Consider the following 27,980-nt stretch of genomic DNA (forward strand, 5'->3'; position numbering starts at 1 on the left):
GGTGCAGGGTTGCTGCGCGGCGGAGTGGTGCTCCTTGGGGGTGGGCTGGTGCCGGCGGATGGCATTCGTTGCTTGCTTGGTGGGCTTCTGCTTTGGGCCTTTGGGAGAGATGGTGGATGGGCCGGTTTTGCTGGTTTTTAATTTCTGTTTGTTTTATTTCCAAGTGTTGGTGTTTGTTTTTTTCGTTTGTTATTGGTTTGGGTTGTTTTGTTGCTATGGTTTGGGTCTGGGCATGGGCCTGCTGGGCTCTAGACCTATTTTCTGGTTATTTATTTAATGTTTTTCTTTTAATTAGACGTGGCTTTATGCCGGCAATAAGTCCCTATCGAGTTGTGGTAGGGCGACGTGGGCTCTGTCCCGGACTGCACCTTTTGTGTGCCTGGTCTGCCCTAGTTAGGCTGCGAGTTCCTAAATGGTCGCAACCTCCTAGTGGCAGGATGAAACTTAGTGTCACCGAAATTATTTTTCGGTGGCAACATAGTGGGAAAGCTGATAGTAATAGTACATTTTGGCTCCGCGTGAGCAAAATCTTTCCGGTATGTCACCACCTTTGTAAAGCGAATAGAGTAGCCAATGATGCACTCTTCGCTAATTGATGCTTGTTAGAATACATATTTTCTGTAGAGACTCTCGTTATGATCTCGAGCTGTTCTCTTTATGCTTATTGTGATTTGGGGTTTAGGTATCATGTCCCCCCCATGTATTCTGAGGTTTCATTAATGATCAAGGCTTAGGGCAGCCGTACTGGCCCTATTTCAAAAAAAAAAGAAACATGGCAATGTCCCCTTCAAAAAAAAAAAAAAAACATGGCAATGTCTCGAGAAATCTATATCAAAATTGTGCTCCAAAATATGCTCTACTTGTGGGGATCTTTCATAAAGCATCAATTTGACAATTACAGAGACTATGCAGCTCCTTTTCGACAATAAGAAGCTTTCATAACCACTAAGAATTTGGATCAACTTTAGAGATCCACTCATCGACATGATTATACATTTTCATGTATCCTAGCAACATCAGACCCAACCTCATAACTTCAGCAAAGGGTCAGCTTACGTGGTTATCCTCGTCAAGCTTAATTCAACTCCAAGATACAATGCAACGAAACTAGTGGCAGTGATGCTGTTCAGCAGCTAGTCACATGAACACCAACACCGCCCTTCAAGATAACATATCATAAGCACTCTTTCAGCTACTGTTCTTCTGGCCTCTCAACATCTTGTATTTCGATTGGCTCAGGGAAAATTTCATTGGACAACCTTTTACGTGAAGAGAACTCATTTCCACCACTGCCGTGAGAACCTGCTCGCCCTGACTGTTTTAAGCCACTGATACTTTCTCTGTTTGTATGGCCAGGAACAGTGGCATTCTCTGATGAGCTGTGCCGCCAGCTACCAAAGAAAGCAGTGCTCCATGATCTTCTAGATGAAGTTGTCCGCAGCCTTGCAGAGCTTGAACTCTCTTCCCTCACCACCTTTAGAGGGTTTTCCAATGCCTTAAGGATGTATTTCATGGGCGGACGCTTGGAAGGCTTGGGGTTAAGGCAGGACCTGGCCACGATTGCCATGGCCCACACCTCTTCCAATAGATCCTCATCTACTATAAGAGATGGGTCAACAATCTTACTCACCAGTTCCATCTCAAATATGCTGATGTAACGCACTGTGTGATCCAGCCACTCTCTTGTAGAGGCATCATCTGATTTGCTGATACCGAGCTTGCCTGTCACAAGCTCAAGCAAAACCTTACCGAAACAGTACACATCGTAAGCACAAGTCACCGATGACGTCGGGGCTGTTCATTGAAACAAAAGAAATAAGTTTTCTTTTCCAGACTAGAATTGTAAGAGAAGAATCTGGGAAACAGCTAGTAATGAAACTTAAAAAAAAAAAAAAAAAAAAGGACGTACCAGAAGGGCTTTGTTCAGAGCTTCTGCATAACACAAAGAAAACTGTCATTATACTAATAGATTTTAGAGTAACATAACAGATAAAAGTATCCCCAGAACTATAATTTGATGAAGAATGCCAACGTTGCAAATAGGCAGGGTTCTAAGTACAGAAGTTAAACACTTACTGCTGTTTCCGCAACAATCTTGTGATTACATTTTGGTTAGCATCCCCTTCTTGCGCACGGACCTCACTCAAGCTTCCAAGTCGTACCTCAAATTTGTCATCCAGAAGTATACTGCTTGCTTGAACATCTCTTCAACCACCAAAATAAACTTTTAATCAGTTGCTCATTTTAATAAGCAAAGTTGAAATTGCAAATACAGCTAAATTAAACATGAAGTAAAAACCCTTTAAAAGCATGAAGTAAGAACTACAGTGAGTCTGCGAACTGAAGTCTCAGATTATGGGTACCAAGGTACCAAACATGGCCTAACATCAGCCACAAGACATCTAAAATAAACATAAAGTAAGAACTACAGCGATTTCTGCGAACTGGAGTCTCAGATGATGGGTGCCAAGGGGTATAACATGCCCTAACATCAACCACAAGACATTGCATATTCAACTAGTTTCGGCTCTATCTTGTACAATAAACCATCACAAAATCTTTACTTAGTCCAGCCACCTCTGCTTCATCAAATGACTACACAGCTTGTTAAGGACACCAAATCCCATTGATCTAGAATGTTTTCACCGACTTCAAAGAACTGTATTCTAATTAGTAAGGGCCTAAATTATGAGGATTCCAATTCACTATGAAGTATGAATAATGGCTAAAAATGTCAGATTAAGATGAAATCAGCAACAGCAACTTAGTTGAAATGAAGAGAGCATAATAATAGCTGAAAGCAAGTTCAGTAATACCTGTGAACAAGAGGTGGGCTGCACTCATGATGTAAGTAAGCTAGGACTTCAGCAGCTCCAATTGCAATTTTTAGTCTTGTAATCCAATCCAAAGACTGTAATTTGCCATCGGCTGAATTTGCAACTCTATGCAAGGAACTAGCCAAGTCTCCATTTGGCATATATTTGTAAACCAGAAGCTTCTCACTCTCATGCTCCAAGCAATGCCCCAGAAGGGGGATCAATCTTGTGTGTGAAAGTTTGCTAAATAAATCCATTTCTATCATATATGATTCTTTCGTGAAGGAATGCAGATCTACCCTTTTGATAACTACAGGGGTTCCACTTACCAAGGAACCGTGAAATATGTCCCCAGAGTGTCCATGTTTGATAAGACTTTCTTCACCAAAATCACCAGCAATCTGGCGAATCTGCCCATATGTAAATGGATCTCCTAGGCCAGTTGCATACATGGGATCTTTAGGGAGTGAAAGGCCGTCTCCATCTGGAACAGGCCCTACATTTGCACTTCCTCGTTGACTTGTGGCTTTATTACCCTTTTTCAGGAGCACTGCCAGAACCACTACCAAAATCAGAATGAAGCCTAGTCCACCAAATATTCCAACCAGTATATATATTAATCGATTTTTGCTCTTCGAGTCACGTTCTAGAAACGGTGGCTGGGCTGGTCCAGGTACCCCAGAATCATCAAAAGCTAAACTCCTTTCTTCATAAAACTGTCTACATTCCTGTAAACTCCTCTGTTTTGGTACCAACTGGAGGCAATTTGTAGTAAGAGTAGCATTGCTTTGATTATCTGTCAATACCTTGCCTTGAAAAAAGTTCCCAGACAAGTCAATGGAGCCAAATTTCACAAGAGGATAAGTCAGATTTCCATACAGGAGATTATCAGAGAGGTTGAACACAGCTCTGCTAAAACTACCATTTGTACTGACGCTCGGCAGAGGTCCTGTAAAATTGTTGCTGGATAAATCAACAAACTGCAAACTGGGAAGTGACCACAATGCACTAGGAAGAGCACCCTCAAGTCTATTCCTACTCAGAACTAGAACTTCCAGCTCAGCAAGACTCGAAATCAAACCCTCTGGCAGTGAACCTTCCAGATCATTATGTTCAATCTCTATTTTCGTCACTCTCCTCAACCCTCTCAACTCCACAGGCAATGTCCCAGACAAAGAGTTCTTGCTAAAGTCAAGTCCGAGCAACTGGGAAAGCTTGCCAAGCTGAACCGGTATGGAATCAGTGAGACTATTATCAGACAGGTTCAGGAACTTAAGTCTCGAAAGGGTGCCTAAACCCGGTGGAATTGGCCCGGATAGGAAATTTGAAGAAAGGTCAAGCATTGTAAGATTTCCAAGAGAGGCAAAAGCAGAAGGTATGGACCCAGTAAACGAATTCCTCGAAACATCAAGAACCTCCAAGCCAACCAAGTTCCCCAATGCAGAAGGCACAATACCAGTAATATCATTACCAGATAAATGCAAAGACTTAAGCTTTGTCAAATTACTAAGTGACTCAGGTATAGCACCAATGACAGAAGCAGACCTTAGATCAAGCACTTGGAGTGAACCAAGTCTCTGGCCAAACCAGTCCGGTATAGACCCCGGAAGCGAAAACCCAGAAGCATTAAAAGTAGCCAAGAATGTAAAATTGGCTAAAGAATCCACGGCGAACTGGGGGTTGCGCCGCCCGACGGTGGTTCGTCTCAAACCGGAGACTGTGATTCCAATGACTCGGCCGGTCCGGCATTCAACTCCGGTCCAGAGAGAACAAGGGTCTGCCTTTCTGGGCCAGTATCGGCTTCTGATTCCTAAAGACGACCGGAGGTTCAGTAACGCCGACCGTTCTACGGCGGAGCTTAAAGAACCTTTCTGGGCTAAAACGCAGTTAATGGAGAACAAAGCTAGTGCTATTGTAAAGACGCCAACTTGGGTTTTAGTATGTGATAACGTACTGTACATCTTCATCATAGTCAAAGGAGGTTCCTTCTTCTCTTTCTTCTTATTCTTCTAGTTCAACTCAGGGATTGGTTTTTCTCTACCAAAAAATAAATTTAAGCAAGAAATAAGAAACACCCAGAATGTAAAAACACATAAAGTTGAAGCCTTTACGAACAAGAAAGACAATTCAAGCAGTACAAGAAATACCCAAAAGGCATGCAGAGAGTACTGAGAAATTTAAAAATGGGGTACTTACCAAAGAACCTTGATTCTTCTGCATTCTAGTCCTCAAGGGTAAAAGCGCTTTGATGGGTTTTCCAAAAGAGGGTGGCAAGGACACAAGGGCTTTAAATGTTCTTTGGTAAAGGTGGAGAAGGGGTTTTAATGAAACAGAGGAATTGAAAATGAAAAAGCTTTAAATGACAGAGAGGCAGTGAAGACTGTGCCCAACCGCCAAAAGCCCCAAACTGGGTCACTTTCAGACACTCACCGGAGAAGCCATTAATGAAGCCATGACTGTGGTAGCTCTGGTTTGCAGTGGCATAGTTATTAGTTAATGGCTTGGGAGGTGTGATGGTGGTGGAGATTATAAAATTGGTCTTCTTCTTCTTGTTCTTGGTCTGTGAGGTTGAGTTGACAATTACTGTTTTGGGACTAAGTGGTGCTGTGTGTGTGGGATTGATAATGTAAACAAATCACTTTCTAGCTAGTTCGTATCAGACAATTCAAAGGCTGCTTGAGGTTTGATTTTTCTTTTTTGTTGCCACTTGGTAATAGAGTTGAATCAGACCTGTCATCAATCCAAATCTAAATGATTCTAGTCCTTAATTATTGAATATTCAAGTTGATAATTCCATGCGGAAACTATTTGAATGATTTAACACTTTTAAATGTATAAAGATATTCCTTGATTTTTTTATTAAATAAGTTACAAATAAATTATTAGACTTACAGAAATAAAACCTAAAATAATTTAAATGATCATTGTTACAAAGAAAAAAAATGAGAGCAGAAATTATATTTCACCGAGTAAACCAGGAAAAGACGAATCAAACTTTGTTAATGCATTTGTGACATGATATATTTGCAATATATAAGGTATAATTATTTTACATTTGAGACTTTCGACTTACTATTTTCATATTATAAACCGACTTCTAAGTAGTCTCTAAGCTGTCTCATGATTGGAACAGTCTTCCACATTAATTTTTAATTAACTAAATCAACTTATTTGTTTGATTATGAACAATTAATGATCATCCGAGTATAAAATTGTTTACAATAAAGTAGGAAATCTCAGACATAAAAAGATTGTTGATACATGACTTCCTTGCAATCCACAAAAACAAGGGTTAGATATATCATTTTCATTCCCTTAAACAAGTCTACAAATAATTATTGCATATTGTGATGACCGTGTTTTAATTTTCTTCTTTTTTAGGTGGAGAATTTTAGTGGTTTTGTACACCGATGTGCACTTGCACTAGTAAGAATGAAGAGTTTGATAACATCAAGTACATATTTTGATTATTAAAAAAAATTGTCTATAAATATCAACGGCTGAGATCTGTTGAATTTGCTGGTTCACTTACATCGCCGATATATAGAAGAATTTTCCTTCTTTGTGTATTACACTTTTGATTTCTACATGACTACTAGGTAATGAATTTTCTTTATTCAATGTGTTCATTTAAATTCATTAAATTGACCTTACACTGCCGGCGCATAAAAGACTTATTTTTCCTTGTGTATTACACTTTTAGTTTCTACATGAGTACTAGGTAATGAATTTTCTTCATTCAACGAGTTCATTTAAATTCATCAAATTGACCCACCCTTAGAGCAACTCCAACAGTTTCCCTATAATTTCTGTATAATAGGGAAGCAAAAGTAAAAGATTTAGCATCTTTTTCTTCTCCAACTCCAACAGATTCCCTATTTTACAGCAATATCTAAAATCTCCATATTCTTTCTTAAAATTTTAGAGATTGCTGTAAATATAGGGAATTTGGTTTTCTCTTTCCTCCTTTTCTTTAAAATAGGGATGGTTATAGAGAATCTGTTGGAGCAAAAGAGGTTCATTTTTTTCTAAAATAGAGAAAAATCAAAATATGGGAAAGCTGTTAGAGTTGCTCTTAATGGATGTTTACCATAAACTATACATATAGTCCAACTATATTTAAAAAAAAAAAAAAAAAAAAACAGGTAGAAACCAAATTTATGGTAGGCCTAGATTCCTAGAAGTAGTAGAAAAAGAGAGGAAGCACCCAATTAAAATTGACGGGCACCCGACCTTTGTTTTCTAGTCAACATAATTCCAAAACAGGAATTGAAAAGGAGTCCAATAATGAAAGGATGGGAGGGTTAAAAAGCCTAGAAAAAGGCCCCCTTTTTTTTTTTTTTTTTTTTTTGAGAGAAGGAGCCTAGAAGAGTCATTTCGGACAATGACTTTTAGGGGAAAATAATTGTGACTGACGTGTCAATTCCCAACGCGTCACGTAATCCTACATGGACCCGACAAGTGTCCGCATCAGCCGAGCCTTAGCATGGCAACTTTGAAGTCTCCCTAATCCATGCAATTACATGATCCAATTGGAAAATAAAGAAAAAAAAGCTCACATTTTCTTTCTTCAATCAATCAAGCTGCGATTGCGACTTTACAACAAAAGCAAAGTTTTACGGAGTCATCGATTGAGCGCATCGAACAGAAGAGAAGTTTCAGGTTTCATTTTCATCGATAAAGAAAAAAAAAATAGTGCTTCCAACTTTCCACTAATTATAAGACAAAATGTTAAGTATGAAATGGTCAAATTGTTCAGAAACCATGTGTATTTATTTATTTATTTATTTTTTTCCAGTAAGATGTTAGAAGATTGAGGCAGATACACACATAGAATTTGTGGTTATGAGAATGATGCTCCATGATGATTCACACCAGAAAGAAAATGGTACTTCATGATCCAAATTACCCAACAACCCAAAAGGGCTGGTTTTATTTGGGCCAATAAGATATCAAAATATCATATTGCCCTTCACACCCAAAAGTGGCCAAAACAGAAAGAAAAACCAATTTTGCAATTTCATATGGGCCTAAGAGTCCAATGTTTCAAGTTGGGCATGTTCACTTGGGCCCAATTTGGCAGCTAAAGAGGGAAAGAAACTAAACTAGAGAAGAGATATGTGTGTGAAATGATTTATGATTGTATGGCTATGATCTTATTTCTCAACTAGTGAAAGTCTGAAAACCAATTTTATCCCTTGAAAGTTGGAAGAATCCAATTTTTATGTAATAGTGGTGGTAAGTTTTTTGGATAAAATATTGGGCAATATCAGCCTCTCATTAACAGTCTTCTTGCAAGGCTCATACTCTTTTTATAAGGGAAGAAGACTGCTACACCCGAAAACCCCCCGCCTATTAGGGTTTATTGGAGATGTGGTAAGTTGCTAACAGCCTGACACAACACTTCAAATTTGGAGAAAAGTTGTATCTTTTGTATAAGTAAGCTGGAGACTAGTATATGCCTCTCTGCTTATAGCTCATGGCAATAAGATACGGATCATATCAGTATTATACATCACCTGCTTATGTTTTCTGATCATTTCAGCAAACTAGAGAGCTAGATATTAACCAAGTGGGTTCTCTTTTTTGACACTTATAAGTATATATGACCAACTTCACATCAAAATGTCTCCAAATTTTTTGATGCAAGCTAATTAAAGCTAGGTGAATCTACTACTGGTGATCAGGTCCCCCCATAATGGACTTCCTCTTCTGATAAGTAAAGCTGTGAGGATTCATGGTTCCCTGGGCCTTAAACAAAGATTGAGTTCTACAACTCAGACACTTTTGCCTCATCAAACATTGGCTAGGAGTCTTTTAGTCCCCTTCCAACTTGTGAGGATTTATCAAAAGCTATCAAACTTTATATATCCTGGAATAATTAATGAGCACCAACTGATGTACGTAACAGATATCTCCTATACCAAAATAGTAGGAGCTGATATTCAACAATGCAGAACATAAATGAATATTTATGTTCCCCTTAAAAGACAGATAGTAAAGTAGCACTATGTACTGGCATAGCTTGGGTGAGTGTTGGACAACCAACATTCGAGTCAAAGGCTTAAAATTGTTCGGAATAGGCCAACAATGTATATCGAGTTGTTTTGCAAAATGAGGTAAGTATTGTCTTGAACTGTTAAATTCTATCTCTTGTTACTATGTGCCTAGAACTTGCAATGGTGTGGTATGTTCTTCAGCTCAAATCAAGTAATGCTCTGATATTATGTTAGAAAATAGTATTGAAAATATATATATTATTATAATGAACTCTGTGTACAGATATATGTCGATAGGTGTGTAGATCAGGGACTTTTTCTCAGCCATTCACAAATTATAAAGGGATGGATTCCCCATTGCCATCAGCTATGGCCTGATATATCATGAGGGAACCTATTGAAGTATCCAGTCTTCTCAGTCTTCAAATCAAAGAATCCATGAAATATTGCAAAGGCATCTATCTACCTTATGATGATCATGGAAACCAACTTGCATTTAATTTAAGGCCACAAATTAAGAAAGGAAAAATGGAGCTCTCACAGCTTTTGAGAATGAATTGGAAAGGCATTTTCCATAGAGATAAATTCTGCTTGAAATTGCAGATGTGGATCGATGATGATAAGGATTCCAAGAAAAATTATGTACCTCTCAAGGGATCAGTACTCCAAAAAGTTGCATAAGTTATAAATTCAAATAGGTCAACCACAACCCACAAATGTATAGCTCTTGCATATCCAAAGCCAATGACTAGGACAAAAATTGATTGGTGGCATAGTGTTCCTACCCTAGTTAATTGCAGTAAAAAAATGTAAAGATTCTAAACTAGTGGAGTAATTTGTGTCCATCAACATTTACAAAATGCATGAGTTTGAATTATAGAGAGAAAAACATTCGCTTTCAGAATGCCGCACGCTACTACTACAGAGACTAAAGCTAGTCATCTGGTATTCTAATTCAGCAGTCACATACATACAGCTAGCCGTACATGCTTTTGCTCTAAAAATAGTTACACAGAACAAGTTCTGAAGAATAAAAGATAAGAGATTTCATGTTAGGCTTGTTTTTTTCGGTTTCAAACAGAATGCCAAATTCAGTTTGTTCACATTAGCTAACTAGCTAGCTATACTACTAAATGGTACATAAATCTGAATGAGATGCTTGGCCTTGTTTAGGAATTATAATCTTCTTCCTTGCTGTCAGATATTTATCCCTTTATGATATATAGCCAATGCATCCTTAGCTGTAGAGTGGTAGTCGGACTCTAGCGAAATTAAAAAGAGCAAGATTTTTTTAGCAACTCAACCGCAGTGAGAGATCGAGCACGCAATTTAGTAGAAGCCAAGCCAGTACTCGCTCTTGAAATGTAATGAGAAAAAAACAGAAGGGTGAAGTGATCATCCGTCCGTCCGAATCTAACTAATGCAGTACTCACGTACTCTTTTCCTGATAAGACCTCGAGGATCTATCCCGGCCTTCTTATTAGTCTGCTGTTTGCTTACCAATTACAGTAGTCTACAGCTAGCTAGCTACTTTGGTTTTTGTAGTTAAAATATAAATACTAGCTAGCTTAATTATAAGCTAGCCACTTGATTATTTTGATTCAAGTTGCTGTGGCTAATTACCATGTGCAAGCGCTAATACAAAAAGTACCCTCTTCGAGAACTTCAGTTTCAAGTAATTAATGTATGACCTCACTAATTAATTGCAGTGCATGCTAGCTAGCTAGCTAGCTATCACTCCGAAAGCTATTTAAGCTTGATTTTCGAAATTGAAGTGCTCTTCTTGCTGCAGCCAACTACATACTAACTATCTCTATCCTTGATCATGAAGTTCTACCTATCACAAAAATTGACAATGGAAGTAGATTGCAAAAATCGTGGTGATAAGGAACTTTTCATAAGCTTAGTATGTTTCACGTAAATCATGCTTATCGTCTTTCATTGGAGACTAATTAGGTGTCCTCCAACAACCACCATGGATCTTTATAGATGTGAACATAACACTGGATTAGCTAGCTATGATAGCGGTGCCCTCATAAAATTAGCCCATTCCGCGGCTAACGTACGGTTAATGCAAAGCTGGTTTTGGTAATCTCAAGAAATTCCAGAACTAGAATGAGTGTGGTAACGGACGGTGAATGAATAAGGTTTTGGATGCAGAGACGGAAGTAGTGCAAGGAACAAAATGATGAGCTGAGCATAGAAATGAATGAAATATGCATGACTTTATCTTGGACAAAGGGACAAAGTCGGCATGAATTTCATCTTTCTTGCAGCTTATAAGCCTAATATTGAGCAAATCCATGAGTTTAATTACCTGGAAAGTAAAAAGGAGAAACAAAACCACGTAGGTTATAAGAAATTAAACAGAATGCCCCATTGTTTTATAAGGAAAGCAACAGCTAGCTACGACCCCACATCCCTCATTCTCTTCCCCTCCACACCTCTATATAAACAGCACCATTGCCACTCTCTTTGCTCAAAGCTAGCTACCTGAGCTCTATCATTACCCTCATCAATCATATCATACTATTAGCATATATATCTTCCCTCATTTCAATGGCCTCATCGGGATCGTGGACATCAAGGCAAAACAAAATGTTCGAGAATGCTCTAGCAGTGTATGATAAGGATGCCCCGGATAGGTGGCACAATCTGGCGAGAGCTGTGGGTGGTAAGACAGCGGAGGAAGTCAAGAGACACTATGAAAGGCTTGTTGAAGATGTCAACCGGATTGAGTCCGGCGAAGTGCCATTGCCAAATTACACCAGATCATCAAAATCTGGATCAGCTGGGAGCAACAGATCAGCCTACACTAATTCCATGGACATTGAAGACCAGAGGTACGTGGTATATATATATATATCTATCTATATGTACACGTACACACTAATAATTAATCGATAATTTTGCTGCTTTAATTTCCGAACAGAGCTGATCATCACTAGTTTTTCTTCTTGCAGGTTCAAGAGTCTGAAATTACAGTGAAAATCGAAGAGCTGATAAAGAGACAGATCATCCGTGACGAGTGGGAATAATCAATAAAGAATCCTACATTTCAACATTTAGGACAGCAAGAGTTGAATCAAAATGTACTGAGAAAAAAAGATGCCCATGTCGTTGTTTTTCACCTAATATATCAAATCCTTATCATTATCTTCATATTTAGTTTTGTTTCTTAGTTTGGGGAGAGGAGAAATGTGTACTGGCTATAGCTAGCTATTGAAACCTCCTCGATCATTGCTAAACAGCACAAACCATAATAACGTGCTATGGTCTTAATTTAAATTTACACAGAATATTGCTGCTTTCCTTCAGAACCGTCCATGGTGCTCACTTTTCAAATGTCGGAAAGAAACGACATGAATTAATTCTTCAAGTTTGAAAATAATCATTATACACAGTGATCATCGTACCTAAATAAGAAAATATTCTATTTATCTTTTAGGTCTGTACAAATGAAGCCAAAGAGAAGAAATATATATTCAAAGTATGACCTTAAATGCAGTAATAATTGAATTACCGATATTTTCATTGAATGTTACTAGAAACAACATAAATTAACATTATCAATGAGAGGTTGATCAAACTATTCGATTAAGAAAATTTTAAACTTTGCGGAAAATGATTGGTCATGTACACGTTTTGTTCGTTTGTTTCAATGAATCACTGATATTTTCATGGAATGTTACTAGCTAGAAACAACATAATTAAATACTGTGAGTGAGAGGTTAATCATACTGTTTGAGATTAAAAAAATTCAAAAAATTATTGTAAGTGATCGATCTCGTACACATTTTGTTTTTATTTCAATGACTTGTGATAAACATTGGATATTGTGAGTGAACAAGTTGATCACACCATTTCTATTAACCCGCGAAGTCAACCATAGAACACGAGATTAATTACTAGAAACTACATGAATGTTGTGAGAAGGGCATCAAATATCCGTGAAAATGCTGATTAAACTGTTTTTTTTTTTTTTAACCAGTAAAATTATAAAAACGTGAAATCAACCGTAACACGAGTATCAAACACTTCCATGTCAGAACTTGACACACAAGGGTGGAGTTAAGAATTTCAAAATGGGCGGACATGCTAAATAGCGCCGAGAATTTGAACTTCTAATATTTACCAAAACAGAAATGTTTTATTTATGTATTACGAGTTTAGAGCAGTAAAATGAAAAAGAAAAAAAGAAAAAAAAAAATACACGCCGACTGACTTGGAGTAAACGGCGTTAAAAGAAAGCGAAGAAGGACTATAACTCTGCTCACTCATTTTCCCAGTGTTGGGGCGTCTGAGACTGAGAGTAAACATGGAAACCAATTCTTCTCCTTCGTTCAAGGTACCTCACTCTCTCTCTCTCTCCAAAATTTCAGTTCCGTCTTTCTCATTCCTCAATTCGAAGCTCGAACCATAGCTAGGGTTTCGAAGCTCGACATTAGGGCGCTGTTTGGTTGCAGCTCCAATTTTTTTGGAAGTTGATAATGTGTGTGTGGTTGTTGTGTGCAGATAATCTTGGGCTCATCTTCGATAGCTCGCCGGAAAATTTTGGCTGAAATGGGATATGAATTCACACTCATGGTACTACTACTAGTTCAATTTTTTTGCTATGAGCTACTTGAAACGTTGTCGCTTTCGATGATTTTGGAAATTGAACTCTGTTTTTATTGCTTAGACTGCAGACATTGACGAAAAAAGCATCCGAAAGGAGAAACCGGAAGAGTTGGTTATGGTTCTTGCTCAGGCAAAGGTGTGGTGTTCGTTCTAATACTCGTTAGTTATCGTTGGATATTGCTATCTTTAGTTGATATACTGTAATAATTCTTTGGTAATTTGTTAAAATTTAAAATGGCACATGCTTACAAATTATGTTAGTAGCTAGATAAGGTTGAAAGCTAAGGACATATCTCTGTGCTTAGTTGGGGCGTGCTATGTTATGATAAGATTTGAGCTACTAGCTAAATTCTTTTGCTTTCTGTCTTGTACTGCCTGATGTTTGATTAGAGGGATCTTTTAGTTCTAAGCTCTTATACTAGTTGAATGTGAATTGCATCTCAGGCTGATGCAATCATATCGAAAATACAAACTACCCATAGTAAAGAGAAGGATGCTGAACCAACAATTGTAATTGCGGCAGATACAGTATGTCATTTTCTGTTTTATTATTATTATTATTATTTTTTGTATCAAAGTCTGGTATCACCTAGAGCCATTTATGGAGGATACATTGTCCTTCTTTTACCACGGAAGTAAAATGTTTTATAGTTTTGGCACCAGCACGTGGATCCTAAACTCCATTGGCTCCTACCATGATAGACCTAAGTACTTTCTTCTGATTTAGTAAACACAATTTGAATGCATCCAGCACTATTGGGGATACTTTGGTCAATTCATTTAATGTATTTTGAAAAGAAAGAAAGAGGCTTGTTATTCTTGTTGAGTAATGTCAGAAGAAAAAAAAAAAAAAAACTGAACTTTTAGACCATATTGTTTCTGCATGTATCAAAGGAATATACAGAGTCTGACTGCATTTGGTAATTATGGATATGTATATGTGCTTCTTGTGATTGATTATTGAATACTGAATGCATGGTTATTAGACATGTACTTTATACGTAGACCTGGTTACTTGACTTTGGATACAGACCTCCATGTAACTATAGCTGTTTTGTTTGTGCTTCCGTATGTGTGCTACTGCTCTCTGTGTTGCAGTTGTGTGCTTACTGCATGTTGTTATTAACGTTACTGTCATTTCTTGATAAAATTGCTGGTTTCTGGTTAAAAGAAAACTTACCTATCTTAGCTGATGGAAACTTCTCAGGCAGAAGCCATCCGGCCTAAGCTCCCAGTTGATGACTACGTAAAGGATGCTGAACCAACGCTATTAATTACCTCTGATCAAGTATAAACCACATCTTATAACATATTTATAGTTTCTATACCCTTGTCATATGAGTTTTGCATGTGTAATCTTGTGAAGAACAGACCAAAATGCATATTTCAATAGTTTTCCACATCCTTTTTACAAGCTGAAATGGAGTGAAGTAAGAAGTATTAGTTTAAGTATAGTGATGATGTAAGTTGTGCTAGATTACATGCTTGGGAAGATTATCATATGCAATAACATTATGACAATCAAAACTTCATTTTGGCCCCTCTCTTTTCATGCCACTTGATTCAGTTTTTTACGAATGAATTGTGTACTTTAGTCTTAACTAGATGGTTTGCTTATCCTCATCATGTTTTGTTATGGAGTATCTATAATCAATTTTATGTTTTGGATGCTCCAAAACATTACAAGAGCCTTGGCATACCATTTTCTTTTGCTTCTGCAGACCTTGTGGTCATGTGTCCTTGAACATAAATGGCCTCCTGGTGATCTGACTTGTTTGTGAAAGTAGGAGTGTAGAATTGTCCCCTACGCAGTGAACCTTATATGTATTATTACTTACTTTTATTGTAAAATGATCTGGAGGTGGTAGTCTATGAAGGTGCTGTCAGGGAAAAACCATCCAGCAAGGAAGAAGCACGGCAATTTTTGAAAGGTTATTTAACGGTTAATTCCAGTTCATGTCCCTGCTTTTTTATTTTTTGACTTTGATTATTTCACTAACAATGATTTGCAGACTATTCTGGAGGACATGCAGCAACAGTGGGATCTGTGCTTGTTACAAACCTTAAAACAGGATTCAGTAAAGGAGAATGGGACCGAGTGGAGGTACCCTTTTATTCTTTTTATTATAATCATGTAGCTTCTAAAACATGAAATTGATTAGCTTTTGTGCAACATTATGGCAATGGCCAGACATGTGTTTGAGGATAATTCCTGTTTGGTGATTCCCCGCAGATCTATTTCCATGAAATACCAGATGAAGCCATTGAGAAGCTGGTAAGAGTTATTTTTATGCATTTTGGTTGTTTCACTTCTTTCTTTGGCGACAAGACAACAATTGAACCTCTTGCGTCCATGTCAGATTGAGGAAGGGACGGTGCTCAAAGTTGCCGGGGGACTGATAATAGAGCATCCTCTGATTCTTCCCTTTGTCAAAGAAGTGGTTGGTTTTCTAATCTGATCTATGTTCAAGGTCGTAAATAGTAGGTGTAGAGGCATCATATTTGAAATTTGGAAAAGCATAATGGCCCATATTGTGTGGTACTCTCTGTCCATTTCAAGATGTTAAGTGGTTGTATTTTCATTCAGAAGTCTGTCCTTATAATCAATCATGTTAATATGTGCATACATACATGTGTCTCTTAGCATCCCATGTCTTGATAGTTAAATTTGAATTAGTGATACCTTTTGCAGGTAGGGACTACTGATAGTGTGATGGGACTTCCAAAAGATATAACGGAGAGACTTCTTAAAGAAGCTCTGTAGCTGCAATAGGCGATTTGAGATTTCTTTCTTTTACCTGGTATCTATCTAATTGGCACGTTCTTGTGTTCTCCTTGTATACGCATCTGTTGTGAACTAATTTAGCTTGTTAAGACTAATTGTTTACCCTCTACTTCATATTGTATTATTGGTCTTTTTTCTTTGTTGAGACTAGCCTAGGAATTTAGGATCGGAGTTGTTTTGGTCTATATTCTGCCTAATTGAGTGTGTGAGGGAGATAGAGATAACTAACTAATGTTATGTTGGTTGGGGCGGCGCCGGGGGGGGGGTTTGACTTACCAGACCTAGAGCCACAGTACAGTTTCCGTAAGTGATCTTTAAGACCAAATAGTTTCTACTACAGATTTCCACTGGTGGAATGTGGGCTGGCAGGCCCAAAGAACAACAAAACTAGCTCAATGGTCCCAAGTGTTCTTTTCAGTAGACGCTTCTTTTCTAGAAATCACCGAAGAGAGTGGTGTTATTGTATTTGATGAGCCTTGCGTTATAGATAGATTGTACATATAGAGAGCCTCTTTATTTGTTTTGTATTGACTAAATTTAATTTTTGACTGCACAAGGCTGGGCTCCCGTCACTATAATACTTGTGGTCCACATAAAGACTGGAAATCATTTATCCACTTATCTCTTAGATGTTTACTTAAGGAGAATGAAAATTGCAATTCACATTCATTTTTTCATCTTTTAGAATGAAATTCACACAAACAAAATTTTATAATTACGAAAAGACAAAATTTAACATACTAAAAAAGAAAACATGGAGAGTGGATTGTAAAATAGAGAGTGAATTTGACTCTCCTTACATAAATCGTATCTTCATTTACTTGAAAATTCGGTCAGCCAGCAGATTATGCTGAAGGCAACTGATCAATAAGACACATCAACCCAAATTAAGACACCTTTTAACTTTCATAGATGAATTTGTATTTGTAGGCCGGCCTAAGAAACAAGGAAATAGTAGGAGTGAGTTAGCCTCTGATTGTTCTAGACGAATACGAATAAGATTGTCATCCAATTATGCTTTCAATGTCACCGTTTTAAATCGCCGTTTACCGGGTGACAAAAACAATCGAAAGTCAAACAAAAAAAAAAATCGTTAGTCAAGCCTCGGCATGTACTGAAGCAGTGGGCAGCAGCAGCAGCTTTCCCACGCAACTGTTATAACCGTCAAATTCAACCACTCCTTCCTTCTCAAAACCCTCTCCGAGATCGGAAAAGTCCAACTCCTCCGGCCTCCCAGATTCGCCGTAACCGTTACGGAATTTCCCATTATATAAATATAATCCATTATTCACAACCCACGAATAAAATACCACACTTTACTTGGTCAGAGAGACTCTCTCTCTCTCTCTCTCTCGCGCGCGCCTAGAGCGGGCCAGCATGGACCAAGGCGGCCCAGCCCACGTCGCCGCCGCGGGCGGCGGAGGAGGTCAGGTCGGGGTTCGGATCCACCAAGCCCGAAGGCTGCCGGATTTCCTCCAGAGCGTGAATCTCAAGTACGTGAAATTAGGCTACCATTATCTCATCTCCAATCTCTTGACCTTGTGCTTCATCCCCTTAATCATCGTCACCTTAATCGAGGCCTCCCAAATGGACCTCCACGACCTCCGCCACCTGTGGCTCCACCTCCAGTACAACCTCGTCAGCGTCATCATCTGCTCCGCCGTCCTCGTCTTCGGGTTGACCGTATACATCATGACCCGGCCCAGGCCCATTTACCTCGTCGATTACTCCTGCTACCGCCCTCCCGACCACCTCAAGGCCCCCCACCAGCGCTTCATGGACCACTCCCGCCTCACCAACGACTTCGACGACTCCTCGCTCGAGTTCCAGCGCAAGATTCTCGAGCGCTCCGGCCTCGGAGAAGAGACCTACGTCCCCGAAGCGATGCACCACATCCCTCCCCGGCCGTCCATGGCGGCGGCCAGGGAAGAGGCCGAGCAGGTTATGTACGGCGCCCTGGATAATCTGTTTGCAAGTACCAATGTCAAGCCCAAGGATATTGGGATTCTTGTTGTCAACTGCAGCCTGTTTAACCCGACGCCGTCGCTGTCGGCGATGATTGTGAATAAGTATAAGCTGAGGGGGAACATTAGGAGCTTCAATTTGGGAGGGATGGGTTGCAGTGCTGGGGTTATAGCTGTTGATCTTGCTAAGGACTTGTTGCAGATTCATAGGAATACTTATGCTGTTGTGGTCAGTACTGAGAACATTACTCAGAATTGGTATTTTGGGAATAAGAAGTCTATGTTGATTCCCAATTGCTTGTTTCGAGTTGGGGGCTCGGCGGTTTTGCTGTCCAATAAGTCTGTGGATAGGAGGAGGGCCAAGTACACGCTTGTTCATGTTGTGAGGACTCATCGCGGTGCCGATGACAAGGCGTTTCGGTGTGTTTATCAGGAGCAGGATGATAAGGGCAAGACTGGTGTTTCTTTGTCCAAAGATTTGATGGCCATTGCCGGTGGGGCGCTCAAGACTAACATAACTACTTTGGGACCTATTGTGCTTCCGATAAGCGAGCAGCTGCTTTTCTTTTCTTCTCTTGTGGTTAAGAAGCTGTTGAATGGGGATGTCAAGCCGTATATCCCCGATTTCAAGCTCGCATTTGATCATTTCTGCATACATGCTGGCGGAAGGGCTGTGATTGATGAGCTGGAGAAGAACCTGCAGTTGTTGCCAATACATGTGGAGGCTTCTCGGATGACTCTACACCGGTTTGGCAATACTTCGTCCAGCTCCATTTGGTATGAGTTGGCCTATACAGAGGCCAAAGGGAGGATGCGCAAGGGCAACCGTGTCTGGCAGATTGCCTTTGGTAGTGGTTTCAAATGCAACAGTGCAGTCTGGGAGGCTCTGCGGAATGTGAAGCCATCTCATAATGGTCCTTGGGAGGACAGCATTGACAAGTACCCCGTGAAACTAGTTTCGTAGCTCAATAGCATTCTGGTTAGACTCTCCATTCAGGGTACTATCTTGCATTTTTCTTTCTCTCAGTTTTTGATGTTGTACTCTATTCTGTTTTATTGTATGTCAAGTCTGATGTCAAATTGTGGCTTTTCTCTGCTCGAGTTCAGCATTTGTTGCATTGGTGATTCGTAGCAAGATAAATCCTTCAGAAATTACCATTTTGGATGGTCTTGTATCTCTCTACTTTTTATGTCTAGGTATAGAGAGTTTAGCTTTGTATAAGAAGTTTATAGTAAATAAAATGGAAATAAAATCTATTCATTCAGATGAACATCGTGTGGATGATGTCAATTGTGCTTTGACAAGTAATTTGCTTTGGCTCTTTTAGTCCTGAGTTTGGTTACATGTATTTGCTAACTATGGAGTGTTGGTCTTTAATCTAAAAAGTGGCCAAATGCAGCACATGATCAACATACTTGAAAGACCTGAAAGTCGGGTTATATTTGTTTCTTATCTTTATTTCCTTTTCAAAATTTAGACAAGGAAGGAGACATGGACTCACGTTCCCTATCTACAGATTATTCTCAACTAACAAGTATCTATAGTTCTATACCATGTAAAATTAGAAAGATCGAAAATACTGTCGTGCTAGAAATGGAAGATTCATAAAGTTCCCAAAGCTTCGATCAGTACTATAGTACCATACAACTCCAGCCTGCTGAAGGTGAATGAAGGTCGTGAAGGGCGGTTTATCGTAGAAGAAAGGTTTTAGTTTTTGGGTAGGGACTTGGGGTTTTTGTTAGCAGCACAAAGGGCTAAACCCTAAACTCCCGGCCAATTGACATGTCTCCTTCATGAAACTAGGGACCAGCGCTCTTAATTATGTCATTTCATGATCCCCATGATCTTCCATGCCCTTTTTAAATAGATAAAATGTAAATCTAATTTTCGGAAACAAGAAGTTATTTTATCTGTATCATATGTGTATAGGTAGACTAGTAATTCACGTCTACTAGTCATTTACAATCAGCTTGCTTTGTTTTAGTCACTTACAGATGGATCAACAGTAGACCGATTGGTGGGGATGATGGCTCCGACCTTCTGATCACCTAAATTTTAAGGAACAAGTTGCTCTGCCAAATCAGAACCAGTGGGGTTGAAATGAAACTGAACGAGTTCGTACACACAGTATATAGGACAATTGAAAACTGGGAGCTCGAAAAATTGATTTAATAAATTTAATAAAGTATACAACAATTGTTGGATTACAGCCAACTATAGAGAAGAACAATGAATGTAGCAATAGAACATGAAGTTCAGTGCATTGCATTGCTGGCTGAAGATGATGCCTGCTTTTATGCCACAAAAATATGCACGCTCGATGTCACACAGTTTCTGTAGGAATTTCTCAAAATGGGATTGCAGAATTGGTTTCTTCCAACTGAAGAAGGCACTGGCAAATGAATACGAAAGAAGGGGAAAGGAAACCTCATCTGAAGGACCACTGAATCTCTTCCAGAGTTCTGCCTTTTGTCTCGGGAACCCAAATGGTAACGAACACTACAGTGAAAGCACTCACAACCATGTAAATGGTGAAGGTTCCTGTTCAAAATTGAAGACACACCCCATTAGCCCAAGTCACTAAAAGCTAAAATCATAACGAAGGGAGGAGTCAAACATCTAAATAATAACGAAGGATAAATATAGACAACAGTAAAAGAATAGGCAACATAGCGCCTGAAGGAGTAAGAAAGAGAGAGAGGAACGAGATATACAAACCTCCACTGTTCCATTCCAGTAGCAAGTTTGCGGTCATGGTGATCACCCAGGCTATAAACCAATTGGCAAGTGTCGCTATACTTCCAGCAAGGCCTTTAATATTAACCGGAAGAATCTGCATTGCAAAATTTACAGTTTATTGTATGAGTTCTTTAAAACTCCAATAAGTGACATGATCAAAATTTTGTGCTCAATATAATAAAGTCTAAAACTAGATGCTTTTTCAGATGGAAGTACAGTCAAGACTAGGGTGTTGCTCCCTCTTCAAAACTCTAAAGATGGCAAACGAATTTGGTACTGGCCACAACAAGGAAGAAGGTTTGGTATACAAGGATACTAATCTGCTTCCATGACCTTGAAGGCAACTTGATATATCGGAAGACAAGTGTGCTAGTGCAAACATCTATTAACAGTATGAAAAGGAAGAGGTTTGTTGCTAAAATTGTAGAAGAATAAACTGGCAGGTACTCATTTATGGTTACATTCATAACTCTTGTAAGCCTCACAAGGAGAGCATATATTTTATCAAAAAAAGCTACATCATGGACATACCTCAGACATTATGATCCATGGAATAGCTCCTACACCCAGAGAGAAGGCAATTACCATGGCCTGAAAGAATAGTGCAAGACAAAGGAATTTACAGGCAGAAAAAGAACAGAAATCTTCTCTGAATTATGATAATTAAAATATAAACTTACCACAACTCCAACCACTGAAATGATGCTCAACACGCTATAAAAACCTGAATCAACCACTGCATAATCCTGGGATCAGTGGAAATTGCTTAGAAGATATGCAAAACAAGCATATAACCACAAGATTTCTCTACAAACATGAGAGATTTAGTACCTTTAGATAAAATGCTACAGCCACAACTAGGAGGCTAACTGTCATTCCAGCGGAGGAGATCTACAATGGAAAGTGTAAAATATTTCCACTTCTCTAAATGATTAATAAAATAATGACCCAAAGTGACAAAAATACTTAAACTCACAATAAGCAGAAGTCGACGGCCTGCTTTGTCCATCAACCAGGTAGAAACACCAGTTGCTATGACCTAAATACATACAGATTGTTGTTACATTTAAAGGTTGAGAATATTGGGGTAAAAGGAGAAGCCAAGTTCCAAGTTATTATCACACTGTACCTGAACAGCACCAAGGCCACATGTGGCTGCATTACTTGATGTAATCCCTACAAAGAAATTAAAATTGATAAGCGACAATTCATATGAAACAAAGCTGATTCAGAGTCACCTTTCCTTTAGAATAAATAAATGCAAAAGTGTGTGCATACAATTGTACTCTATACACAACAAAGGGAGGTACATCTACACACTTCCTGGGGGTCAAAGGAAACCAGTGACAAAGAAGATGAGAGTGTTCCTATGGTTCTGTATAACATCCTAACATCCTAAACTGCTTAGTACTTACCAGCAGTTTCAAAGATGGTACTGGAATAGAATAGAACGCCGTTAATTCCACTAAGCTGTTGAAGAACAAGTAATCCAATTCCAATCTGCAGGATAACAATTAGTGAAATGGTTATGGTTTGACATATCCATCTAGTTTGAGATTGCAACATGGCTACACAGAGAACCAAATGTTTTGGACTGTAGTTAATACCATTAAAGGAAGCCAGTATCTTCTTTGTTTGAGTTCTGCAAACCTTATTGTTGTTCTTCTGGTTGTTGATGCCACAGACCTCTACACAATATATACGAAGAAAATTATTTTTATAGGCAATCTTCCTAGAGTTAAATGTTTTCGAGAATGAAGAGTGGGTTTTACCTTTATCTCATTCACTTCAATGGAAATATCAGTATCAAATCCCCGTAGAACTTGCAAAGAGGCTTCAAAATCGTCTGTCATACCCATTTTTGCCTGTTGGATATTACAACCAAGGGAAAACAGAAATATTATACCCAACTATCTAACAATGATCAAGGAAAATCTACCTTCTGAACTTACCAGCCATCGAGGTGATTCTGGAATGAAAAACAGCCCAGGTATCAATATCGTACAAGGCAATATTCCTGAAAAATAATAAGTTGAAAAGTTTCATCAATATAAAACTGCCTATCAAAAAAAAAAAAAAATCCTCTGTTCAATAGGATAGACATTCAATAATAATATGATCACATAATGGAAGTCTGCACTAACATTTCTCATTACCATTAGCATGCAAACAAGTTCATGATTCTTTCAAGTCAATCAAGGTTAGACAAATTGTACATCCATGACTAGCATCAACCAAGTAAAATCAGACTGGAAATAATAATGCCAAAATAGTTCCTAACAAGTGATGTGAACAGCAGAGTGAACTTTGTAGAAGATTACCCAAAACTGCAAGATATCTCCATTGAACAAAAAGTCCAAGCACATAAGCCAGCATTATCCCAATGGTTACCGAGAGCTGCAGAGCAAAGATTATAGTTTAAGTTAGTAATGTAATATAGTAAGTAGAAAGAAAACTCAGGTAAAAGTAGCCAGTAAGCAAGGGCAACCTGATTGACTGCACCCAAAGAGCCTCTCAAATTTTGAGGCGCTATCTCTGCAATATATACGGGCACCTAACAATATGATCACCAAGTTAGTTCTCATCACAGTAACTCTCTGAATAATTCCATTGTAGAATCACAGCATTGAACAACTGATCATTACCACGTACGAGATTATTCCCACGCCAAACCCTTCCAACAACCTTCCCATGTAGAGAAATGAAGAATCCTACGGAAAGAATTCAACTCGATATTAGAAAGACTTTCCTGGATTGCATTTTGTACTAGTCTACATTTCAATGAACATGGATAGAACTCACTTTGGCAAATGATATGGCAAGCCAGCCGATGACATTAGGAATGGCAGCGATCATTAAAGACTGCAACCAACACAGAATAACAATGGCCGTTAAAATCTCAAACACTAGAACCAACTCAGAATTAAGTAAAGAACATTACGGCAAAGATAGGATGATGCTTAATGAGGAATGAATGGTTAGAGTAAGTACGTGACCAAAATCTTACCCCTTTGCGCCCAATATACTCAGAAATCTGACCACTGGCTATAGCCCCCACCATGGCGCCCACATTTGATAAAGAACCAAAAAGAGAATACTGAACCACAAGACTAGTATTAGAAGCTAAAAACTAAACAAGAAATCAAAATCACAAAATTCCATTAAAAAAAAAAAAAAAAAGAACCGAGATTCAAACCTCTGACACTGAGAGTCCAAGATCAGCGGTGATTGCTGCTTGAGTCGGAGAAGAATACCCAGACTGCAACAAACAAGAAGCAAAAATCAAACCGACAATTCTCATTTGTTTAAACTCCCAACGACCAAATAGCTCAGCTGGGGGGGGGCGGTTACTTACAGTGAAGCCGAATTGGATAGGACCCAAGGCCACAATCAGAACACAAGCCACTACAGAAATGGAGCTATCCCTCATGACCTGAGACGAACCCATCATACTGGATTGCCTGGAACCCATACGGTACCAGCTCCCAGTATGCAGGAAGGGCTTCCTGAGATCCCTCCCTTCTTCACCACTGTCCTCCCTGAAACTCATTCTCGCTTAATTTCTCTGCGATCACACACAGCAACCAAAGATTGGTAGCCAAAACCAGACACCCACACCACACCCGGGTACACAGAAAACACGAGGCACCGCAACAAGAAGCAGAAGCTATGCAGACCAATAATATAGTTTGATCATTGTTGGTTATCGCGGTGTGGTGAACCACTGCTGGGCTGTAAGTCCCATCTAGACGCCTTGCCGTTACTCGCACTCTCACGCTTTTACTGTGTTACCGGTCTTCACCCTTCGTCCACGTGGCGTAACATGACTGACCGTGTGATTGGGATTGTACACGGTTTTGGTAACCCCAACCGATTACTGAGTGCTGAGAGGGTAGCTGCACCGCCACCTTGATGCGTGGTGCAGCTGACCAATCAAAGAGGGGTCTTTTGGGTATTGTATTTTTTAAAAATATGGGCAGTTTTGAAATAAGAAAAAAAAATTTAGATGTCTGATTGGCTTGCCCTAAATCCACGTGGTGGGGAAGTCCCTACCGAAGAATTTCTCTACTGAGTAAGCCTATCTGTACTGTAATAATTAGGAACGCATGTATTAGCTAAGAAGACATTTATTTTCTGTATTTTAAATTTGGATAGAACATGAGTCACAGTGGTCATCCGATGTACTAATAACTGATGATTTTCAATGAATGTAATTCTATTTCTCAAAAAAAAAAAAAAAAACCTATATATAATTTAACCATTTGAGCTGTTTTAACTATTAACGTTAATGAATAGGTGAACACTATTATTAACTATCTACTGTCAAAATTGTTAATCGATTCCAAGAATATATTATTATTATTCTAGGGCTAGCTCTCCTCTAGAGTTTGTGGATAGAGTCAATCCTCGTGGCTATCACTATTGAATCCAAGAAGGAAACCTTTCCAAAATATCAATGTCTGCCGATTTTATCAACTTGTACATTATAATTTATGCTCCTATCATTACACTAAACCAAAAAACAAAGAAAAAAAGAAACGCACGTGATTTTTTTTAACTTATATAGCTAGCTTGGTAGGTTAAGAACCAATTTTTATACCTAACAGTCGTTACTTCTTCGAGCATCATTTTCTGGGTTCATCTTTGGTCGAAATAGTATTCATGTGTAAAATAAGTTCTTATAAGATGGAATGTATTTAGTGCACAAAGCAAAAAAATATATATTATAAAAAAAATACTGATTGAGCTCAATGGTAATAATAATTTGCATGGTGCACGTGGATACCAAACTTTATGGTACTATCTATGCCAACTACTTTTGGTCGACTTGTCTTTGTCTAGTGAAGTGTGTGGACTGTGTGTGGCGAACATTGAAAGTTGACACTTGATTCTGTAGCGGAACACTAACTCCAGTTTTGAAGTTTACCATCCCTTCAAATGAAGGGCGGCGCGGGAGACATAGTAGGTCTCAATCTTTTCATGCAACTAAGGCCTCGTTTAGTTTGCGGAATTGAAATATTGGGAAGGGAAACCTAATTCTTTGCACACCCAAGGAAAGGAATAATTTTCCTGCATGAAGGGAAAATAGAGGGAAAATGGATCCTCCCACACCCTATGGGATTCATTTCCTTCATACTTTCCCTGTATTAATTGCACATTAATTGTTTACTCTAAAGATTATTTTAATGGTTGTTATTACCAAATTATCCAATAAACTTTTTATTCTTGAGTTGTTTATGTTTTGATAAATAGGATATTATTGGAAAATTAATGTTATCTACTTTCCTATTCATGCACAAACCAAACATTGAAAATGAAAGTAAAATACATTTTCCGATTACTTTCCCTGCGTTTCTAAACATTGATATGGAAAGTAGTGGAAAATTTACTTTCTCATGCTCGTGGGAAATACCAAGGAACCAATTTTCTTTCCGGCAACTAAACGAGGCCTAAAGGAAGATGGCATCGAAACCATATCAAGTTTGTGTTTTCTAATGACCAAGTCATCTTTTATTTTTTATTCCAGTAATCTGGGTTGGGCTCTTTCTGTTTCTATTTTGTTTTATGGGTTACCACCATCTTATATTTGAATCCTCTGTGGAATTGTTGTATCGTTAAATCAATTGTATGTTCTTTATCGAAATTCATCTCTGATAAAAAAATATATATAAAAACTCAAAAGATTAGAAGAGGGATTCATTTCCTTGGTAAACTTTATATAGTCAACTTAGTGTTGTGTTATGTACGTCAGTCATCGGAGTCATACCAATTAATAGTATTAATTATTAGGATTAAATTCAGTTTAGTCCCTCAGACTTTAGGCCAAACATCAGTTTGGTCCCTCATCTTTTTTTTTTAATCAAACTCATCCCTGATCTCTTGAATTGCATCAACCTCGTCCAAAATTTGAATCCGGCCCCAAATGTGACGTCATCTGCTGAGCTGGAGCAGACAAGGAGGTCCCACAGGAAGGGCATAATGGACATTTCGTATTTAATCTAATTTCTATTTTTTTTTCTCTTATTTTCTCTCTCTTCTCTCTCTCGCTCTCTCTCACTCACATCTGAAACAGAGAGAGGAGCTCTCTCTCTCTCTCTCTCTCTCTCTCTCTCTCTCTCTCTCTCTCTCTCTCTCTCTCTCTCTCTCTCTCTCTCTCTCTCTCTCTCTCTCTCTCTCTCTCTCTCTCTCTCTCTCTCTCACATATTCCCAGCCACCGTGAACACCGGCCGGCCACCATGAATCCTCTGCTCACACCCTCGACCACCTCCACACCCTCAACACATGTCTTGCCAATAACCTATACAATCAAGACTCAATCACCCCGAACCGACAGTAGAAGATAAAATTACCTAAACACATCCACCATAACCAAGAACAAATTTCAGTATCACAATTAAGTCTTCACAGCTTGCAACAGTACATGCCCTTCCTATTCCACCACATTAGTTTTCCAAAGGAACAAACAAGCACTCCACTCTACTCTACTCTACTCCAGTGTATAGCAGAGAGTAACAAATGCATCAGAAAGACTATAAAGATCTAAAATTGCGAAAAGTATCAACACATACGTGGACTTGAAAGCACCGTTGGTAGCCCCAATCGGAGTGCTGAAGGCCACCTCTTGAAAAGGGCCGGCCATCTTCCTGCGAGGAAACCACCCGAGGTCGCCGCCTTTCTTCCCTGAAGGACACTCGGAGTACTCGGAGGCCAACTTAGCGAACTCCGCCGGAGGGACCTTATCGCCGTTTCCGAGCCAGCCGTCCTGCAACTTCTTGTAGGCTTCGTTGATCTTTCCCTGCTTCTCACAAAGTAAGTGCCTTGCCTTCACATACGTGCAGGTGCCGAGCCCATCGGAAGCTCCGCCCTTGCCGGACTTTCCTTTTCCCTTAGAGCCGCCGCCCTCGTCGCAGTCGGCGCCGGCTGCGGCTTTTCCCTTGCCTTTTCCTCCGGCCTTGGCGTCCTTGCCCATCTCTAAAACCCTAAAATTTCACAAAATTAACAAAATTTGCGAGGATCTTTCGCCAAAAATCAAATCTTGAAACTGCGGAGGCTCAC

The 27,980-nt window shown here is 39.0% G+C and overlaps 6 protein-coding genes across 9 annotated transcripts; 3 read left to right on the forward strand and 3 right to left on the reverse strand.

The window, feature by feature from the left end:
- Positions 1 to 815: 815 nt before the first annotated feature.
- LOC133739479 (probable LRR receptor-like serine/threonine-protein kinase At2g16250) lies at positions 816 to 5,446 on the reverse strand. The gene is made up of 5 exons (XM_062167259.1): positions 5,013 to 5,446; positions 2,817 to 4,853; positions 2,077 to 2,205; positions 1,910 to 1,932; positions 816 to 1,794 (listed from the first exon to the last, which is right to left on the reverse strand). The coding sequence occupies exons 2-5, from the start codon at positions 4,784 to 4,786 to the stop codon at positions 1,193 to 1,195; spliced, it is 2,724 nt and encodes a 907-aa protein (XP_062023243.1). The 5' UTR covers positions 4,787 to 4,853; positions 5,013 to 5,446; the 3' UTR covers positions 816 to 1,192.
- Positions 5,447 to 11,284: 5,838 nt separating this feature from the next.
- LOC133739980 (protein RADIALIS-like 3) lies at positions 11,285 to 11,977 on the forward strand. The gene is made up of 2 exons (XM_062167806.1): positions 11,285 to 11,658; positions 11,779 to 11,977. The coding sequence occupies exons 1-2, from the start codon at positions 11,375 to 11,377 to the stop codon at positions 11,801 to 11,803; spliced, it is 309 nt and encodes a 102-aa protein (XP_062023790.1). The 5' UTR covers positions 11,285 to 11,374; the 3' UTR covers positions 11,804 to 11,977.
- Positions 11,978 to 13,047: 1,070 nt separating this feature from the next.
- Positions 13,048 to 16,357, forward strand: LOC133735751 (uncharacterized). Of its 4 annotated transcripts, none has more exons than XM_062163188.1 (10): positions 13,048 to 13,163; positions 13,331 to 13,402; positions 13,497 to 13,571; positions 13,880 to 13,963; positions 14,625 to 14,723; positions 15,297 to 15,366; positions 15,448 to 15,539; positions 15,669 to 15,710; positions 15,796 to 15,876; positions 16,128 to 16,357. In XM_062163188.1, the coding sequence occupies exons 1-10, from the start codon at positions 13,134 to 13,136 to the stop codon at positions 16,197 to 16,199; spliced, it is 717 nt and encodes a 238-aa protein (XP_062019172.1). In that variant the 5' UTR covers positions 13,048 to 13,133; the 3' UTR covers positions 16,200 to 16,357. The 4 variants fall into 4 exon arrangements, with proteins under 4 accessions (XP_062019172.1, XP_062019173.1, XP_062019174.1 ...); XM_062163189.1 differs by having other exon boundaries at positions 14,643 to 14,723; XM_062163190.1 differs by lacking the exon at positions 14,625 to 14,723.
- A 1,027-nt stretch (positions 16,358 to 17,384) lies between these two features.
- Positions 17,385 to 19,449, forward strand: LOC133735750 (3-ketoacyl-CoA synthase 4). Its single transcript, XM_062163187.1, has one exon. The coding sequence runs from the start codon at positions 17,598 to 17,600 to the stop codon at positions 19,146 to 19,148; it is 1,551 nt and encodes a 516-aa protein (XP_062019171.1). The 5' UTR covers positions 17,385 to 17,597; the 3' UTR covers positions 19,149 to 19,449.
- An 876-nt stretch (positions 19,450 to 20,325) lies between these two features.
- Positions 20,326 to 24,674, reverse strand: LOC133739583 (sugar transporter ERD6-like 6). Its single transcript, XM_062167368.1, has 18 exons — positions 24,280 to 24,674; positions 24,121 to 24,183; positions 23,932 to 24,021; positions 23,727 to 23,786; positions 23,570 to 23,635; positions 23,413 to 23,478; positions 23,246 to 23,321; positions 22,877 to 22,941; positions 22,697 to 22,789; positions 22,532 to 22,612; positions 22,340 to 22,424; positions 22,054 to 22,100; positions 21,901 to 21,963; positions 21,756 to 21,815; positions 21,605 to 21,670; positions 21,456 to 21,515; positions 20,904 to 21,018; positions 20,326 to 20,726 (listed from the first exon to the last, which is right to left on the reverse strand). The coding sequence occupies exons 1-18, from the start codon at positions 24,472 to 24,474 to the stop codon at positions 20,614 to 20,616; spliced, it is 1,464 nt and encodes a 487-aa protein (XP_062023352.1). The 5' UTR covers positions 24,475 to 24,674; the 3' UTR covers positions 20,326 to 20,613.
- Positions 24,675 to 27,295: 2,621 nt separating this feature from the next.
- On the reverse strand, positions 27,296 to 27,979 carry LOC133735360 (uncharacterized). The gene has a single exon (XM_062162777.1). It carries the CDS (start codon positions 27,892 to 27,894, stop codon positions 27,412 to 27,414), a length of 483 nt encoding a protein of 160 aa, XP_062018761.1. The 5' UTR covers positions 27,895 to 27,979; the 3' UTR covers positions 27,296 to 27,411.
- Between the last annotated feature and the right edge of the window lies 1 nt (position 27,980).

The sequence above is a fragment of the Rosa rugosa genome, chromosome 3 (genome assembly GCF_958449725.1).
Source record: "Rosa rugosa chromosome 3, drRosRugo1.1, whole genome shotgun sequence".
NCBI lineage: Eukaryota > Viridiplantae > Streptophyta > Magnoliopsida > Rosales > Rosaceae > Rosa > Rosa rugosa.